The sequence below is a fragment of the Dryobates pubescens genome, chromosome 17, assembly GCF_014839835.1.
Source record: "Dryobates pubescens isolate bDryPub1 chromosome 17, bDryPub1.pri, whole genome shotgun sequence".
In the NCBI taxonomy this organism is placed as follows: Eukaryota; Metazoa; Chordata; class Aves; order Piciformes; family Picidae; genus Dryobates; species Dryobates pubescens.
In genome coordinates, this window is record NC_071628.1 from 1,366,407 (window position 1) to 1,385,046 (window position 18,640).

At 45.3% G+C, this 18,640-nt stretch overlaps 1 protein-coding gene across 1 annotated transcript; it reads right to left on the minus strand.

Moving 5' to 3' along the window:
- Positions 1 to 8,609: 8,609 nt before the first annotated feature.
- ARRDC4 (arrestin domain containing 4) lies at positions 8,610 to 15,444 on the minus strand. The gene is made up of 8 exons (XM_009899022.2): positions 14,926 to 15,444; positions 13,586 to 13,652; positions 13,146 to 13,293; positions 11,359 to 11,461; positions 10,378 to 10,634; positions 9,655 to 9,817; positions 8,969 to 9,123; positions 8,610 to 8,854 (listed from the first exon to the last, which is right to left on the minus strand). The coding sequence occupies exons 1-8, from the start codon at positions 15,386 to 15,388 to the stop codon at positions 8,798 to 8,800; spliced, it is 1,413 nt and encodes a 470-aa protein (XP_009897324.2). The 5' UTR covers positions 15,389 to 15,444; the 3' UTR covers positions 8,610 to 8,797.
- Between the last annotated feature and the right edge of the window lie 3,196 nt (positions 15,445 to 18,640).

Sequence of the window (18,640 nt, forward strand, 5' to 3'; positions counted from 1 at the left end):
CTTATTAATTTCATTGAGCTGTTGGCTCAAACTCCTTGAGCTGGCACAGAGAGCTGTGACAGCAAATGCTTGTGTTGTGAGCACAGGAAGCCTTGTTCCCTGCCTTCCTCCTCCTCATTTGCCACCCCTCTCTGCAGGGGTTTGCACACAATTCAGGTGTGAGGGGGAAAGGATGGGTTGAACAATGGAGAGCTGGTGATAGGATAGGTGATCTTTGCTCTGGCACTGTAGCTGTGATGTAGCCAAGGTAACGGTGACAGCACAGTTGTCTGGGAAGAGAGGGGAGTAAAGTGCAGCTGAAGGAGTGGGAGGGATTGCTGCCCGCTCCAGCCTGTGCCTGATGGCTTAGCTTGGCAAAATGGCTCCACTGTGAATGGGTGGAGAGTGTGCATGGGGGAGAACAAAAGGGGATGCTGAAGAAGCAGGCCTGGTCCATCCTGCGTTAAATTAAAATGTCCCAGGGGCAAGGCTGATGTTGAACTTCTTGTTAGGCCATTCTCTCTTCTGTTCTTCCCCTCCCAAACAAAGTTTTCTGGCAGCATGTGTTTAACAGTGTGTGTTGCAGGCAGAGGTGGGGATCTCCTTGAACTGTGAACTGTTGTAGGCATGGGAGTCCCACCGAAACAACCTTGAAGTCATCTTCCCAACATGCTTTGGATTGCAAGCGTGTGCCAGATCCCCACAAGGGCTGCATGGCTGTGATCAAACAGAAGGCTTAATGACAGGAGATGCAAATGATTGCTATGGTTGCTGGTTGAAGAATGATCTGAGCAGAAGTAGGAGGCCAAGTTCCCATTGAGCTGCTCTGCACGAGGCTGGTGCGAGGTAGGGGTTGGAGTGGGGCTGGAGTCAGCCTGTGATGTGCCTTAGGCATCTGGGGTGGCACAAGGGCTCAGCAGGCACGGGGGGCAAAATGCACACACATGGCTGGAGTGGAACTCTGAGCTCTGCCAGCGTTTGGTGTGGCTTTGGAAAAGTTGCATTTGATGAATAATTTAAAGCACAAATTGAGTGCAGGAGGGAAGGGTGGTGCTCCCAGCACTGCTTGGGCTTCCCTACCAGCTCTGATGGTGCATAGCCAACAGATTAGCCGCCTCTCCCCATGGCCATTTACGGTGCTGTGTTTGATAGTGAAGTCTTTCACTGCTTGGTTTGGGTTTCTGCCTGGAGAAAAATACATACCTGGCACTCACCCAAGAGCTATTTATAGCAGGAATTCCTAGAAGAAAGTGTGACAACTTCAGAAAACAAGGAATTGCCAAATAATCTTGTAGAGTGCAGCAAATTAACCCTTGCCACACACCCCAGTAGTCTGAAATCCTAGGGTGAACCTGTACTTAATGAAGGAAATACCATCAAGGATCAACAAGGATAGTTGAATAGTCCTGCATGAGACACCACACGATGAGCAAGAGCCCATGCAAAAGATCACATGAGCTTTTTGCCCTTCTGACAAACCCTGTGGAAACAAACCCCGAGGACACGAAGAGTCGATTCTCCAGTGACATGGCACACAGTGTCTTTGAAGACGCCTCCACACGTAAATAGTGATCTGTGCCTCAGCCTCCTCCAGTCCTCACACCTAACCTCTTGGTTTGCTGCATGTCTTAAAAAGAAAGATCTCCTAAAGAAGATAATTCTTCTGCAGCCTGACTTCTGAAATGGGTACCCATGCAGCTGTTGGGCTGGTTGTTCCAATCAGGTAGATGCAAGTTTTGCACCAAATTGTTGTTTCCTCTTTCATCACTCACAGACTGAAGATGTTTCTTTTGCATTGTCAGAAGCTGGTGGGCAGAGGTCTGCAGGGAAACCCAGACTTTATTCTTTACTCTGCCTGGCTGGCTACTGCAACAGAGAGGCCTTGGCCCTTCCTGGGCTACTGGAATTCAGTATATGATTGAGCACTGAAACTCAGTGCATAGAAACAACAAAAAACCCCCAAGCCAGACACTACCTACCCTCTGTGTGGAGCAGAGAGTCCTCTCCAGTGTAGCATACTGCCTCCTTCCCAGTTCTTCTCTGTAAACACCATTTACATTGTGTGTTTATACAATCCCTACGCTCCTTGCAGTTCTGCAATACCTTCACTTGTTCCACCCACTGGACTAGTTGTAACAGGCACTAAATTATGGTGTTTTTGTTGCTTGCTTAATTTATACACTTGCAATTTCCTGGCTTACATGTCCTGAGAGGTGGTGTTGTCTTTAATATTATTCATAAATTTTATTGAGTATTAACTTTGTAGAGCACCTGAATGGGTGGTGTCTTTTTAATTATAAATGGCAAAACCTATAGGAACCAAGGAAAATTGACCCAATTTGTTAAAGCTTGCTTTACAGAGGGCTCTTGAGGTGACTGAGCATCACTTTCCCTTTTTATCGTGCTTCACATGTTTCCCAGCCCCTGTCAGTCCCATCACATCTAACCTCTCTTTCCTGAAGCAGCCTCCACATGCAGCATGGCTGCCCCTTCTCCCTCTGGCACTGAGCCAGAACACAGTATCTTGGCAGCTGTTTTAGGCAGGAAGAAGACTGACATAGTCTCATGGAGTTTTCTTTTCCTGCTGCTTACTGGACATATGCAGAATGCTGGTTTTCTGAGTGCTGCCCCATGCTGTCAGACCTTGTGCTGGTGGTTCCAAAGCCTTTGCATGTGGTGCCTTGCACCAGAATGATTCCCCTGCCCTCATCTCGAGGCTACAGGCCCACTGCTTGCTCTCACGGCCCTCTTGTTTCCTCTTGTTTCTCCACTTCTCTTGGCCTGTCTGTCACAGGCACACAAACCTGCAAAATAAGAGAGAGATGTTTCTCTGCCAAAAACCGGAGTGGATGCCTTTCCTGAGGCAGCAACGTGTGGCTGTGTTTCAGCTGGAGGCTGCTGTTGTCACAGCACTCTTCCATCACAAAGTTTGACTCTTTCTTACAGTCATCTTAAAAACCCCTTCTGATCCTGTTGAACCTCTAATGCTATTACATCTCTCGCAGAAACGAGCAAGCATGCTCTACAGCTCTGTGATGGCTGCTTGTGTTGGTTGATATCTCTTCTTTATGCAGCAGAAGCTGCCATAAGCACTGAGATAATCTGTGTCCTTTTGGAGGCATCCATCACACCTTGTCTGGTGCATGGCTGAAGTGTGAGATGCAGCTCTGGTCTGTAGAGCTGGAATGTGTTTGAGGATGAGCCACGTGGTATCCCAACACAGCATTAATTAAACAGAAGGACCCTGCTTCATGCCCCGATGGACACGCATCCACACGGCAACTGTGAGCCTTGTCGGCAGCAAGAGATTAAGGAATTAATTGGCAGGGTTAATCTTCGTGTCAGGGTTGGAAATGAATTGTTAATTTGTTTGGATGAGTGTAAAGTCCTCACCCAGCGATGGCAGGTGGGATCACATGAGAAAAGCCTGCGAAGCTGCCCTTCCTGGGGACCTTTCTATTTAGCACCTCCTGCAAACAGACCTCCCCAGTTCCTTGCCCCCGATGTGCGAGACTGCCTCACGGGGCCGGCAGAGCAGGTTGTGCTGCTTGCCTGTGAGCTCACATCCCTGCAGGTGACAGCACAGCTGCTCTGGGCCATGAGCTGCGAGAGGGACCGGCTGCAGCCTGCAGGGTCCCTTTGCATTAGGGCTGCTCTTTCGGATCCTGCTCCCTTCTTTCGGATCCTGCTCCCTCAAGCTAAGCAATGCGATTGCTGTATCGCAGGTACTGGCTCAGGCCGACGTGCTCTAGGATCTCAGTGAGGGAGGTGCTGGCACCAAAATGCTGCTGTTGGGGCAAGTGGTACCAGCCTTGCACACAGCCTGCAAAACTGGATAGGTCTGTACTGACAGAAAATCCTTTCAGATGTCCTCCTCCAGGACACTACAGTGTGGGAATCTGTTGGATCAGTTAATGCTTTTCCCTCTCTGCTTTCATTTTACACTCAAAATATTTTCCATTGTAGTATCTTCCTAATCTGTTAAGGTCAATGCATTTGGCACATCGCGTTAAGACACAGGGGAAAGGTACTTCAGGGCTTCAATTATTTAAATGAAAATGTAACTTTTGGTCACTTGTGCTTTGATTAATCTAATTAGTTCAGCATTAAGAATCACTTTCTCCTCACGCCGTGGTCTGTGTTTCGTGACTGACATAACCTGACTCTAGATGTGACAGCAAATAGGACTGGCCTGCACAGAAACCTGGGATGTTTCTGGGTGTGAGGCCACCCTGTTTAAGACCTTTCAGTTAAAATACTGTCCTTTTGCCTGTGCTTCAGTTCCCACCACCAGCTCTTAGACCTCCTCCTTCACCTTCCCTGAAGCAGGGAAATGAGGAAATGCTCCTCATTTTTGGGAAAGCCTGTGGATCAGAGAAGTGAGCACTGGAAAAGGATCACCCCTTGTCCGCAACAGTCCGTGGCAAGCCACCTCTCTCTGTGCCCAGCGCTTAATTTCTGGGGAGGCTGATGCTGTTCCAAGGCCTTGTAAAATAATGAGAGATTTTTCAGAGCCAAAAAATATTTGGCTGGCTTTAGCTTGCATATCTGCATCCTGTCTGTGCATGTTGTGTGTCTGACGTGAACTCATGCCAGTGAAAGTATTCCAGCACATGTGGCTCGTTTTAGTGTTCAGGTTAAAACCTGAGGCAATCCATGTGTAGGTATCTATCAAGCACCAGCCCTTGCTCCGAATTTCAGCTTGCATTTCATGGTCTTCTAACCCTATAGTCAGCCAGATGGTTGAGTACAAACCAAAATTAAGGAGGGTTTCCTCTTTTTCTTGTGAAGGGATGGGTGCTCAGAGATTTATCAGCTCTTATCTATCATTTAGAAATCGTGACCACTGACTGCATAGTTGGGAACAAGAATGTATAACATTTAAACATTGAAAGGGAGTGACTGGGTTCATCACAGGCCTAAGGAGTTCTTCAGGGAATCTGCTCTGTGCAGTAGTCTGCACTGTGTTGATGTTAATGGATTATGTAATCAGCTTTAGAAAATGCAGCAGCCTCAAAGCTGGTTTCTATGTTCCTCTGCTCATTCACTAGCCCAAGGAGTGCACCAAAAATGAGGATTTTGCTAGAAAGTAGCTATTTCTGCTGTGGGTTTTTTTTGTTTTGGGTAGTAGAGCAGGTGATTATCTTCAAAGCAAAAATGCTCCCCACACACTTCCTTCTTGGTGCATATATATAGCAGAGATTTTACAAAACGAGTTAGATGTTGCCTTTTGCTGTTCAAATCGTGTGGTGAAGTAATGGAACATGCCCTAGCAGTTAACTACATGATCTCTCCTACTCTGTTGAGTTGTGCTTTTCCATACAAACATCAAAGGCACCAGGTCTGCAGTATCTGCTCTACCCCTCTATGGCAGAGCACATCAGTTACTACCTGCTTAAACACTGTACTTTATTATAGACAATTACAGCTTGTCAATAGAAATAGTCCCCTGTAAAACTTAACAGTTGATGAATTGCTACTGTGGAACTTGGTGAGACTTCAGCACCCTTTAGTGAGAAACATTTGAGAATATTTGAGGTTTTGCCCTTTCATTTCCAAGACCCCTTCTACCAGCTGTAGTGCTTGAACACATGCTGCTGAACAGCATCTTTGCTTTGATTTTCCAAGGAAAGGTCTACTGTCCTCCCTCAGAAGGGGAAACAGGAAGAATTCAGCTTTGTTGTTCTGCAAATCTTTGGGAAGCAGAAGCCTGACAGAGGTTTCATCATCTCATTTCTGGTAAGCCAGGGTGAGCCTGAGAAACCTAAAGGTGAACTACATGGCAGATAAAATGTCCCAGTTCCCGTGGTAGGAGGTAGTCTGCTTTAGTCATTCTCTGTTATGGTTGCAAGGTTGTTCTGCTGTATTAGGGACCAATGAACTATGCAGCAGAGATAATCTTGTCTGAAGGAAGCAAAACACCCTGTAAGATTAATACATGAGCTGAAAAATCCAGTCAAGAGCACACATCCTGCCACTTTGGCCACTATGGGCAAGATACCCACAACCAAGTCCTGTAGATTAGTAACTGTAGGTGGGAGCAGGCCATGTTTAATGTTGTTCTAAGCCTTGGTTAAACATAGTTCAGGAAACTAATGACAGATGAAGGCAAAGTTGGAAGAATACAGGAATCTGACAGTGCAGTGACTTGAAGACACAAAACCAAGTAACAGCAAAAAAAGAGAGGAAGAGCTCTGTGTAGGTTTGACACTTTTATTAACAAAGAACCCATAGGGCTCACTCCTCAGTACAAAATACAATCATGTTCCTGTGTGTTAAACAGCATGGTTGGTTTTTTTCTTTTAGTCTCTTTTAAACTGTTTCACAGTTATCAAAACAAAGCCCCTGCATATTGAACTTATTATTGTGCAAACTGATTATTTTAAGGATCAATTTCTGCACTAAGCCAAGTGTCAGAGAGCAGAATTTAATCTTGTTTTCACCCCTCCTTTGAAGGGGCACCTGTGCTTCCAAGGAAACACAGTCTAGTTGTCTTTATTTTTTTTGCAGCAAACAATCTAAGGCCACAGTTTATCTGCAAATAATAACAGAAAAAAAAAACCAAAGAATGTAGAAAAAGGAAAACAAACAAACCCCAAAACCCAGAACGTCTTTACCCTTCATGCTCTTGTTTGCTTGACCGTGTTTATACCAGGCAGCACACATCACCTGTCGTGGGTATTCCAGTCCACCAAAGCACCCACTGCTCCTGAAGCTAGTATTTGGAATTATGAACATGCAAGTTGAGAGCCAGCCACATTGCTTTTCAAGTAACTAGAATGGTATCTGTGTATGGAAAATATGCTTGTTCCCTTTCCAGGTGATGTGAATGAAAATCCTGCATTGATTGTATGGGCACACCAGGAAAGAAAAAGGCATGAGAGCTACATCTTGAGACTTGCCACAAATGCTCCTTTCTTCAAGGCTGTCCTTCCTTACACATGCACTCACATTTGGGTTAAAGCTGCATTTGCTATAGAAGACATGACTTAAAGTTGCAAATGGAAAGATAACTGCAGTTTGGAAACACAAATCTCAATCAGTTTTGTCTTTTCCACTGATGTGACTTGAGGTGAAGTGCTAGGAATCAGACAATGTAAGGAAGTCATACTAGAAGACTAAAAATATATCTCCATGTGTGCCTGTAGAAAAATCCCTGCTTCAGATGTCATAGAAAACCAGGTAAACTTTCTTAGGCTGCAGTTACTGATGAAACGATGGAAACCTACTCACTCTTCTTGTAGTTACCAGAAAGTACAATGTTTCACCACATGAAGCACCAGGTTTTGAACCCAAACCCTTCGGTAAGACATATGGAGTAGTCCTGGGAGTTCAAAATCCCCTGTACTTTAGAGGCTTGACTGTAAACGTGCACATGGCGAACGCTGTTTCTGCTTCTTGAAGCGATCGGTTGATGGTGGCTTACTTCTTCCAATTGATGCTTGGCAGGAAGCAAACATTCTACTTTAACTGAAGGCAGCAGAAGGGCCAAGTAAAATGCTGTGCCTTCACTCTTAGCAGCAACAAACTCTCTCACTGTTCTAATGACCTGAGGAAGAAAACATTTAAATATTGCACCAAAACAAAATTCAACAGCAAAAAACAAACAAGGAACCACACAAAGAAATTAGCATGGATAGCACATGACCAGTGCAGCCCCTGACACCAGATCTCTAGACAAAAATGCAGGAGTAATGAAAAGCTTTGTGCCGTTTCTAGAGGACTTTGTTCCCCTGATGTCCGCTTTCACTTCAGTTCTAAGCGATGTCTATTCTGGGTATATTTACACCTCTCCCTATGCTTCCTGTCTCATTCACTAACCACAACAGAAACCATTTAGGGTCCCTTTTAGAACCTTAAAGTACTGGAGCTTTAACAAGACTTCTTTTGGTCTCAAATCTGACCGTAAGTAAATATCCAAAACAGAGGTAGGCTTATAAAGGCTTCTGAATAAATAAGTATTGTCCATTTTGCTAAGTACACCTGCTGCTGGCAAAAGGCTTCTCCCTTGCCATGCTTACCCTTAGCATGCTATCCATAGGCTTAAGATGCAGAAAAACAACTCACAGTAGAAGAGGATAGAATAATTCCCTTAAGAAATCCCTTGAAAGAAAGCATAGTGCATAAGCTCTTGTCCAAGTTCCATGTTCTTCTACACACACGTGTCTCTCCTTCAGCAGACAGTTGCCTTCATGCTATTGCGTAACAGCTATTCTGTCATCCACGATGTCTTCAGGATCATTACGAATGATGAAACAGTACCGCTTGGCAGTTGGTAGAAGGGCAGGTTCTCATGAAATAGTTAAGCTAGAGTGAAGGCTTCGCTCCACATTTCAGTAGTGTTCCTTTCTTGGATGCAGACAGTGCAAAACTGAAGCCCCTTGAACACTGGAACCTTTTGGAAATGTTTTCTTACCCCACATTCTGTTCTATGACACAAGTTTTTGCTACCAAAGTTCTCAACATCAACATGATGAGAGAAATTCTTCCAGTGTCCAAACAAAATATACATTCTTTTCTCTTCAGAAGATCCTTTCATCTCCTCCTCCTACTTTATGTAGCACATCCACTTTTTAGAGAGCATTCAGCATTTTTGAGTGCTTCTCAAGTATCCATTGCTGCTCCAATCTCCTTTGTGCAGACTAATCCAGCAGATTCTCTTCCAAACATGCTCGTACCTCCCTCTCCGTCCTTCTCTGCCTTTCTTTTACACAAACTTAAGTTTTGAAAAAGAAAACTATTTCCTTTTTAGCTGCACTATCAGCTTAAGCAGCAGAAAGATTAAGACATTCATCATGATGCTCATTACAAATCCTCTTCAGAGCATGAATGAAACTGGCTGTGTTTCTTCTACATCAGTTGGATGGGGATCAATCTACAGAGAGAAGAAAGGCAACAGTTACTGCCTATAATTCTTGCACTTCTCTCTGGGGGTTGCTTTTTTTTGACTTCTGACAATAAAACCACCACCTGCTGTTTATTTTTTTACCTCTGAATAAAGAGGTGGAGGCTGAAACCGGAACTCTTGTATGTAAGCAAAGACAGGACAACACAATTGTTCCTCACAGTCAATTGGTAGTGGATAAGCAGGAACATGTCTGGAGAACTCTTCTTCAGACACTACATCAGCATAATTTGGTGGTGCTGAAACACAAGAGATGCTATTGTCAAATTTCAAACTGTTCACTCATGGCAAGACAACAATCTGGTACAGTATCCAAGACCATGAAGACTGCATTTGTTAAACACTGTACAACTGCCAAATGGTATGAAGTGCCCTAGACTCCAACACTGCAACTAGAGTGATATTTTTAGTAAGCTTGGGTAATTCAGCAGGAACACTACAGATACTGTTAGGGCTTACTCCAGCAACAAACCTGTGTTCTGTCAAGACATACTCAGTAATGATCAACTTTAAGGTCTCCACCTCCAAAGGAGAATCCCCACTATCAGAAGCTTGTTATTTCAAGATTCACCTGAAAGTCACTAGCTAGGGGTAAAAAGAGACTTAAAGGCTGGAGTCCTTTTAGGTCTTGACTTAGATTTCTGTGCCTCCTTTCTCATGAGTCAGGCTTTAATGGCCTGCATCCCTAGCAAGTGCCCTTAAACTGGCACTATTATCCTTCTGTTGCAGACAGCGCTATGTTGTATTAAAGAGAGTTCAATATGTATTACCTTCAGGGTGTTCTGGCATGGTCAGTGCCAGCCAACTCATATCCATACTAAACTGGCTGGTAATGCTGGAGTTTCTGCTTGAAAATCCAATACATGGAATAGTACCAATCACCAGAGGCATTTCAATCATCAATTTCTTAGCACCAGGAATATGGATATACACCTATGTGACAACCCCCAGATAAAAGAAAAAAACATCATGTGAGACCCTATTGAATTCCTGCTCCTAGAAGCTATCCTACTCCCCACACTAGAGTGTTTAAAAATCAGGACTTTCCTCATCTCTGTTTAGCTAATACTCTGACAGCTTTCCTTATTTTTAGCAGCTTCCTTCTTTCTGTACCTTGTGCCTAGATGACATTAAAAAAAATACAAACCAAAAATAATTAAGCACTTGACTTTCAGTCCCATCTCCCCATTTGTGGAAAGACTCACTAGGGGAACCCATGCATCTTGAACTACTTTTCCCTGGTAATTCCTGCAGGTCTCTAAGCAAGCTGCTCTTTCCTCAGAAAGATCTTTCCATTTTCCCCATTTATTACTATCTTTCTATTTCAGGGTCTCTTCACAACATTCATCTATGTAGACACCTATGGGGCATGTATGTTATTTAGATTAATTGTTTTACATAATCTAATAGCTGCTCAGTAGAGAAAAATCTTCTGTGCCCACCTCAATGTAGTATTCAAGGCTATGTACATTGCAGTAGAAATCCATACTTACAGCTAATGAATATTCTACTCTAATAATGCAGCAGTCAAGTATAGAGGGGGACACAGGTGGGATTTTCAGAGTTTTCCCATTCCAGGTATCTGTACTCCCCGAGGCAATGTGGTTTCCTCGGACGTTGGCAACCATCTGACGGAAAGTTTTTGTCTTCCCACTGGCCAGGTAAGTTTGTGTTTGGAAAATGGCAGCTTTTGGAACGATCAAACGAGAGGAGCAGTTCTCAATTTCTGCATAGATTGGTATGGCTTCCCCTTAAAGACACAAGAAGTCCAGTGAATAATCTGCATTTACCAACTTTCCTCAGGGTGTATCAAAGCATGTTATGCAGCACGTACATCATCTGCAGTGTTGTGAGAACAATACTTGTTAGTTTCCTCAAGCCAGGCTTGTTTTATTTACTGATTTTCTGCAGAGTGGTATCCAGGCAGAATTACAGCCACCTACTACTTTGCACGTATAAACAATGATTCATTTTGAAACACTGAGCATAATATGAACAAGCTGTAAAAGCTTTATTTGCTAATTATGTGCCAATCTCCCTTTTATGGAGTACTAACTCAGTTTCAGGATGTTTTATTTCCTCAGTGTATCTAATGTGATCAAGATGACGAAGAAGCTGCTAAAGCTCTTTCTGACAGAAGTGTAAACCTACACCCAGGACATAAGAGCCTGATTGTAGCCCCAGTTAAGTATTTGATCCCAAATAAAAGCATTTTGATATTCTTTACATTCAGATGTACACACATGGTTTTCCCAGAAGATTACTAACAGGACTGCCTTTCAATTTATATTCCCAAGGGGGGAGTGAAGGGAAAGGCAAAATGATTTTTCTTAATTTAAGTTCATACACATCTGAATTTACTACCTACCAAATGGAAATAGTCTTTCAATTATAAAGTGCTGGCTTCACAGAGATGAAAAGAACTGAATTTATCAGAAGCTTAATATTCACATTTCGATGAGAACTACTCTTACCATTACAGTATCCCTTCCTCTCAATTTTGGCACTGAGAGACACTGGCCCAGAAGTGAAAAACCAACAGCCAACCATCTTCTCCTGACTTCTTAGGACAGGTGTCTATAAAATATAGAGTATTTTTCATTTTATGGCATAAAGCTATCAATCCCTTGCCATTTAATGTTATGCACATCAATCATTTAATCTAGACCTAAAATCCACTCGATTGCAGTCACTGAAGTACTCAATGTGACTGGAGCTTTGCTGCCATGTTAAAATGGAACCAAGATTTAGCTGTCAGAACACATGGCTGCTTCAGAATCCCAGTCTGCACTTAGACCATTTCAAGCACTGAACACCAGTGTGCACTGGAATGCACGCTGCAAGTCTTCAGAAAGACTGATTTAGACACTTTGACGGGTGTGACTTCTAACAGGTTTAATGCAGCACTGTGCTGTTTATGCCCATGTTCCTCAGTGCAGAAGAATGCAGTTAATTTCATCTGCAATTAATAGTAAAGTGGAAGAACTGCTTTTAGCTCTGTATCCCTCCTAAGAAAGGCCAAATGTACACACACTGGGCTAAGGTGATGCATCTTCAGGACTCGTAAGCCACACAAACCCCCAAAGTATCAGGCTTATGACAAAACCATCGTAATTATTCTTGGGGACTGTCTCATTAGATGACATTTACACATGGTTCCAAGCCTGCATTCAAGCTACTTAAAATGATTTACTGGGCACCCAGTGCCCAGTCAGTGTAATTATGAAATGTAACATTAGTGTTTTGCGCTTTTTTGGTGGTAGCCTTGGAATCCATCAAGACAGACACTACCTACACCCCTCTGCTCTATCCCTGCAGTATCTGGGTGTGATCGTACTTCTAACATACGTTGTTGAACATAAAGACTGTCACTGCCAAAGTACTTCAACTTCTCTCTGCAAAGGTTGCAAATCATAAAAGCTTCTCAAAGCTCTCCTATCTATGTTCACATCATGAGGAAATGTTAAAATTGTCCCAGCATTTTAAATAAAATAGAAATTGCTCATTCATATTTAAATGAATAACCATTCAGATCCAGTTGCTATCATGAAAGTGCAAGGTATAATTTTATATTATTTTCATAATATGGGTTGAGATAAAAGAATCCAGCTCATTAGCTTCCATCTTGCCTATTTTCTCATTACTTAATGCCTGATCTTTCTTATTACTCTACAGTATTTCTAGTGCTTATTAGAAACTCAATGCTTTCATGTGGCCAAATCTGTCATAAGGAAATAACAGAAAAGATCTCTGAAGCAGCTGCATGCATGCACTTAATGTTAGAAAACGACATGCAGAATGGAAGGATATGTAACATAATGGCCACAGCATAAATGACAGCCTGGGCATGATTAATACTCTTCTCTAATTACTGTTCCTCAACCTACTATTATTGTAGAGTTTAGGACACTGCAGCCCTGTGAATGTAGTTGCTCTGGTAAGAGTAACTACTTCATGCTTCTGCATTAGTATTATTAAGCCTTATTTATGCATCTGAAGCCTGCATAACTTATTGGCAAGAGCATCTCTGCCAGCAGGGATGTAATCAATGGTATTAAAAAAAGCCACTCTGTTATTCACACAACCTAAGATCATCTATTTATAGAGAAAAGCTTAGGGAGCTTATATGCTTTCAGAAGTCAGAAAATGACACTCCAGAATAACATGGAAATGGTTATGGCTGGATGTGAATGCATCTTGGAAATGTGTGTTTTTTGCAGCTGGCTCTGGAAGGGGGAGGAGGAGCAGAGGACCCTCTTACCAATAAAGCTGGAGAACTGACGTCGATATGGCTAATGACCTGAAGCTCCGTCTGTACGCTCTGATCAGGTACTGCAGGTCTCTCCAGAACTGCTTTCACATAGTACTGAATACTGCCATACTTCCCAGTAAAAGAGGTCACCAGAGGTCTGAAACAAGCAGACATAAAAGCATCACCTTCAGTTTATAAACCAGTTCCAAACATGAATACTCCTGTGTACATAGATGTTCACTAGTTTAGAGCGTGGACTTTTAGGGCCTTGGGGAAACCAAAGCAAACATGTCTGGGTGGTGGCTGATTAAAACAAACACGTAAAGCTGACTTATCAGTTTGATATTAAAAAACAACACCACCACACCACAAATCCAATTACATTAAGTTAATGTTCCACAACGAGCAGTGGCCAGCACAATCCCTTCAGGTTGGATTATTTAACTTACTCTTGGGGGAGCTGAAAGCTGAAGGGAAATTCGTGTCTTCCATCTAGAAGAATTAAGCTTTCCTCACCTGTTGGATAAAAATGAACAGTATGTTTTAGTTATTCCATAAATAGAATAAAGCACAGCTTCTCTAAATTATTTATGTACCCAAACACCCAGATGCAAGGGCCTAGGACAAGTTTTGATTGATCCCAGTGGGTTCTGGATTAAAGCCCATGCTTTATTTATGCTATGTAGCGATTTCAATGAAAAAAAAAAGTCAAGGAAACGTGGAGACCTTGAGTTTCAGTTCAGGACTCTGGCCAAATTCTAATCCAAAATGGCTTCTGGAAAGCATAAAGTTTGTTTTCCTTTTCAGCAGATGACAAATTAATATAGTTTTTCAATTAACAATTCAACTAACTGTTGTGCTAAAATGCTGCAGTTTAAGGTCAGCATTATGAAATACTGTTAACATATTCATAGAGGGCCTAAGTGTTAACACAGTTTTTAAAGGCCTGTATGTATATTTCCTACGGGCTGAGATGTGCTTAACCCTTACACACCAAAATGCCATTTCATTTCAGTTTTTCAGTACTGCCGTAGTGCTGCAGTGCCTGTGACAAAGCCGCCAGTTAGAGTGACCAATGCATAAAGAGCTTCCTCTGCTGTCTCAAGCCACTGCAAAAGGGGGCCGACTGCTTCGAGTGGCTTCCAGGAGCAGCTTCCCAGATGCTTGCTTACAGAGCACAACGAACTCGCCGGTGCACAACGCAATTTCCAGAAGAGTCAACCTCTGCAGGAAACCAGCGCAATGTAGGAAACAGCTGCGGACTTTCCTTCTGGCCCCGTTCCGCATTTTCCAGCCGTCTACACACACAATCGAGTGCCAACTGTAGCCAGCCTCCCCTGGGCATACACGTGAAAGCTGCAGCTACACCAGCCAGAGGTTGCGGGAATGACGTCCTCGTTGGCAGGACACCTACCCAGGCCTCACGCCGTTTCTCAGCATCCAAGTCTGATACCCAGATCTCCTCGGAAAAGGTTTCAACCCTCATCCTTCGCCCTTTCTGGGAAAAGCAGGCGTGGACTCCTCCCAGCGACGGGATACCCTGCGGCCCCTCCACCACGCCCGGGCAGCAAGGGGGCTCGTCCACAGCGCCCTACCCTGCCGCCTTGCCCCCGTGAAGGAGGCGTCAGGGCCCCCGGTCCCACCCCCGCTGTCGCTGCGGCGGGCGGGCAGTCCCCGGAGCTCACATGGCAGCCGCGCAGGAACCCCCCCGCCCCGGGATTGGGCCCGCGCCCCCACCTAGCTATGTCGCCCGGAGCCTCCCACTCCTTCCCCCCTCGTCGCCCCTCACCTTCAGGTGGCTCCTGCAGGAGGCTCTGTCGGATGTCCAGGTATCGCACCTCCGCCTCCCGCCGCGGTCCCGGCCCCGGCGCCCTCACCGCCACCCCCCAGGTTCCCGCCCCGGGGACGGCGCCCGAGCTCTCGCTCCAAGCGACGCGGGCCCGACCGGCGGCCTCCAGGCGCAGTCCGCGGAGCGGCAGCGGACCCGCCAGCTCCAACAGCACCTGGCCGGATACCGTGTCCCCGCTGCAGTAGCCGCCGCCGCTACCGCTGCGCCGGGCCTCGTCCTCCAGCACCAGGGCCAGCGTCTTCACCGTCCCGCCGGCCCCGGGGCCCTGGCCCGGCCCGGCCGCCATCGCTCCCCGGCTCCGGGGCAAGCCTGCGGCCGCCGTCGACGGTTGCTTTAAAACCCGCCCGTCTCCGCCAGACCCTGCAGCGGAAAGTCCCGCCCTAGCCCGCTCCTCATTGGTCATCCGTCAGGCCCTCGCCCTACTATTCGCCGCGGGCTGCCTCTAGGTCTCCTCTTCATTGGCTTCTTGGAGGGCGCACACTTGGAGTGCGTCACGCTGCGTGATCGCCGCGGCAGAGCCAATCGGGTGCGGACGGCCGCGCGTGGACAGCGCCTCGATTGGCAGGGCGGCTGCAGCTCCCTGGCGCGAGGGCCAATGGCGCGGCACAGCCACCACGTGCACAGCCTGTGGATAAACAGGCAGGAGGGGCGGGGCGAGGCGCGGCGGCGGGAGGGGCCTGGGCAGGGCCTGCAGGCGTCGGGAGGGGCCTGGGCAGGGCCTGCAGGCGTCGGGCCCCGCTTCTGCGTAGGGCGTGGCCATTTGGGACCTCGCGGGCTTAGCTGCTCCTGTGTCATCGCCCAGGTTGTTCCCTGCGTTGGCAGCCCAGGTGGGTGGAGGGTTACGTGCTGTGGGGTCGCCTTGGACCCTCGCTGGGCCTCGCTTTCTGTCATGGCGTCCACCTTATTGCCTATGGTGTCAGCCTCTTCCTGCCGACAGCCGGCCTGGCTGAGAGCATGAAGTAGGTGAAACGATTTTGCTGCTGCTATTTCCCCTTTGGTTTACCTAGGGGTTACATCAGGAGGCCTACCCAGCCAGCGTGAGCCCTTCTGCCCCACTGATGAGCAGCCACTGAAGAGGCTGAGGCCTTACAGGAGCTCTGCTAGATTTGTGCACAGCCTTGCTGGCCACACCAATACTGTGTTATTCTGCGTTGTGTCACACAGGTACTGCCCTGGTTCAAGAGCTCATTTGTACAAAGCCCCATTTTCTATTTGGACAGGTAAATGGATACACTGAGCTGCGTGCTGCTGGCCTGAGCAGTGTGGCACAAATGCCCCTACAATGATCTCTAGTAGTACTTGGAAGATTTACCAACTAGAATAAACATGAAGTTTGCTGTCATTTCAAATGTTCAGAAATAGAACCTTAGGGGAAACCCTAACATCTCTAGGAAGAGTGGCAGGTATCTCTGACAGGTAGGTGAGTACAGCCAGATCCAGCAGTCTGATAGAGATAGGCTTCTAGGGTCCCAAGCCCCAGGTTGAGCCAATAGCCATCCCAGAACGAAGTGCTTTGCATGTGCTGGACAGATACTAAAATGACTTCTGTCCTGGGAGGTGTTGGCAGGGGTGCATCTTCCTGAAGGTGTGTACGGGTGACTATCTGGCAGCATTGCCATTGGTAATAAGGGAGTCATTTCCCGGTCCGAGTCACCTGCCTGCTTGAAACTTCAGACAGCTGCATCTTCCTGCATACCTCCATCCCTCTCAAGTGCTGAAAAACACTAGCCTGGTGTTTCCCAGCTGACTCAGTTAATTACTTAAATTAGCAGAAAATGTCTTCTAGACTCAGAAGCTTTTACATAACTGACACTGTAACGTCATGCTTCCTCAGAATCCCTGGCATACCTCGTGGTGTCCTGACCTGTGACGTGAGGCTTGTATCTAGAGCGACTTCTGTGATGAAGAACTTGCTGAGAGCAAGGTAGGCCTTTTGACCACCTTTACTTGGCTGCAAGGTAATGCAGCTCTTTGCTAATAGATAATAATGTGGAAGAAGTCGTGTGGTTACAGATGGGGTGAATTCGTAAACTTTACATGGAGGCTTGTCCATGGGTTCCCCAGCTCATGCTGAGGAATTACCTAACTAAAGAAAAGAATGCCATGGTGCTTGTTTGAGTACCTGCAGGGCTTTTGGGATATTCATATCCCTTTGTGCTGTCCAAAATAGCGCCTGCAGATGTTGTGTTATGGTTGGGAACTGTGGTGTATAAAATCAGGCTTAGTTATTTTTAGTTCAGTTAAACTAATGCAGCTTGATTGTCTGTTTGCATAAATCTTTTCCTTATATGCCTTTTGGTTTTGATTTTGCTTGGTTTTGTTTTGGTTGGGTTTTGGTGTGGTTTTTTTCCATTGGCAAGTACCAGATCAGTTTTGTAGCCAGCCAACAGCATGTCTCTTTCTCTTGTGTGTGTGCTGAATATTGCCTCGTTTGCTGAATTTCCTTAGGTACAACACAGTATGATTTTCTGCAACTGGTTTTGAAAGTATGATACATGGACAAGAAAAAAATACACCAGAGCCCACACCTCCCTTTCCCCCTGTTTTAATTAGGTACTGTATAAAAAAGTAATTAATTCTCTTCTGGGTATTGTGCAACCCTTCAGACATTGCCTCCCCTTTATTCTTTGCAAGTGCAAATGAGCTGTATAGAGAAATGAATAAACATGGACAATTGCATGTGCAACAAAACATTATACACAATTGATGAGAGTGAAGAGGCTGGAATGATGAGGACAATTAGCCCACAGAGGACACAATAAATAGGAAGGGTCTGTCACAGTCAGATGGTACTCGTTCCAGACATTTGTTTGCCCTTTAGCAGACTTTTTTCCCCAGCAGCTTTCAAAGACCAGAACTTGTTGAAATGACCATGGAGCAATTGGTTTTCTGCTCCATCCATCCTGAAGATACTTTCTTGTACGTGAGGCATTCTTACCGATCAACACAGTGAAATTGTAGCATGAATGGTGGCAACCACCACATCACTATTTTAGTCTCTGATAAGCCAGAAGGAAGGAGCAGAAGATGAACACTCAAGACAGTGTGGGTGTGTGTGTGTGACTGGATATTTGTGTGTGGGTGTATGTGTGAGCGAGCAAGAGATACATGGACATGCTTGATTACATTTTCATTTCACTTATTTCACCACTTTATTCAGGACTATGTAAGAAGAAGCTGCCTGAACAAGTTAATTAATGCACGAGTTAGCCTGTGAGACTAAAGAATGCACAGAGAAAGGTCTCACTTGAGAGCATTCACAAAGCTGTGAACAGCTCTAGTGCTAATCACAGACTTATTTTGAAGGCGAAGGAACTGGGAGAACATCTTCCTGCAGCAGCTGGTGATGTCCAAGCTCTGCTGGTTAATTTGGTGTGGTGTTAATTTGACTGCTGTGGTTAGATCACTGAATTTAGATCAAGCTGACAGTGTAAGTTTCTACATGTAATAATTATTTTTGACTCATTTCAATGCACATACTGAAAATAGGCTGTCAGGGCTTGAACCTGGCATAAGCCTTTTTGAAAGTATCACAGATTCCAAGTTTCCACAGCAGAGAGGACAGCACCTGGTCTATAAATAACTGGTTTTGAAGAAGATACAAGGTTGGAAGTGGTCTTAGAAACAGTGACCTCTGCCAAGAAGGTGGCTGTTT

What these genes read in the sequence shown, in the direction of transcription:
- ARRDC4 (XM_009899022.2), bottom strand. Translation starts at nt 15,388, where the DNA reads ATGACCAATGAGGAGCGGGCTAGGGCGGGACTTTCCGCTGCAGGGTCT. An exon ending in GAGTAGAATATTCATTAGCT is followed by an intron (nt 9,818 to 10,377) that starts GTAAGTATGGAT and finishes GTTGTCACATAG; the next exon opens with GTGTATATCCATATTCCTGG. An exon ending in CATGCCAGAACACCCTGAAG is followed by an intron (nt 9,124 to 9,654) that starts GTAATACATATT and finishes CTTGTGTTTCAG; the next exon opens with CACCACCAAATTATGCTGAT.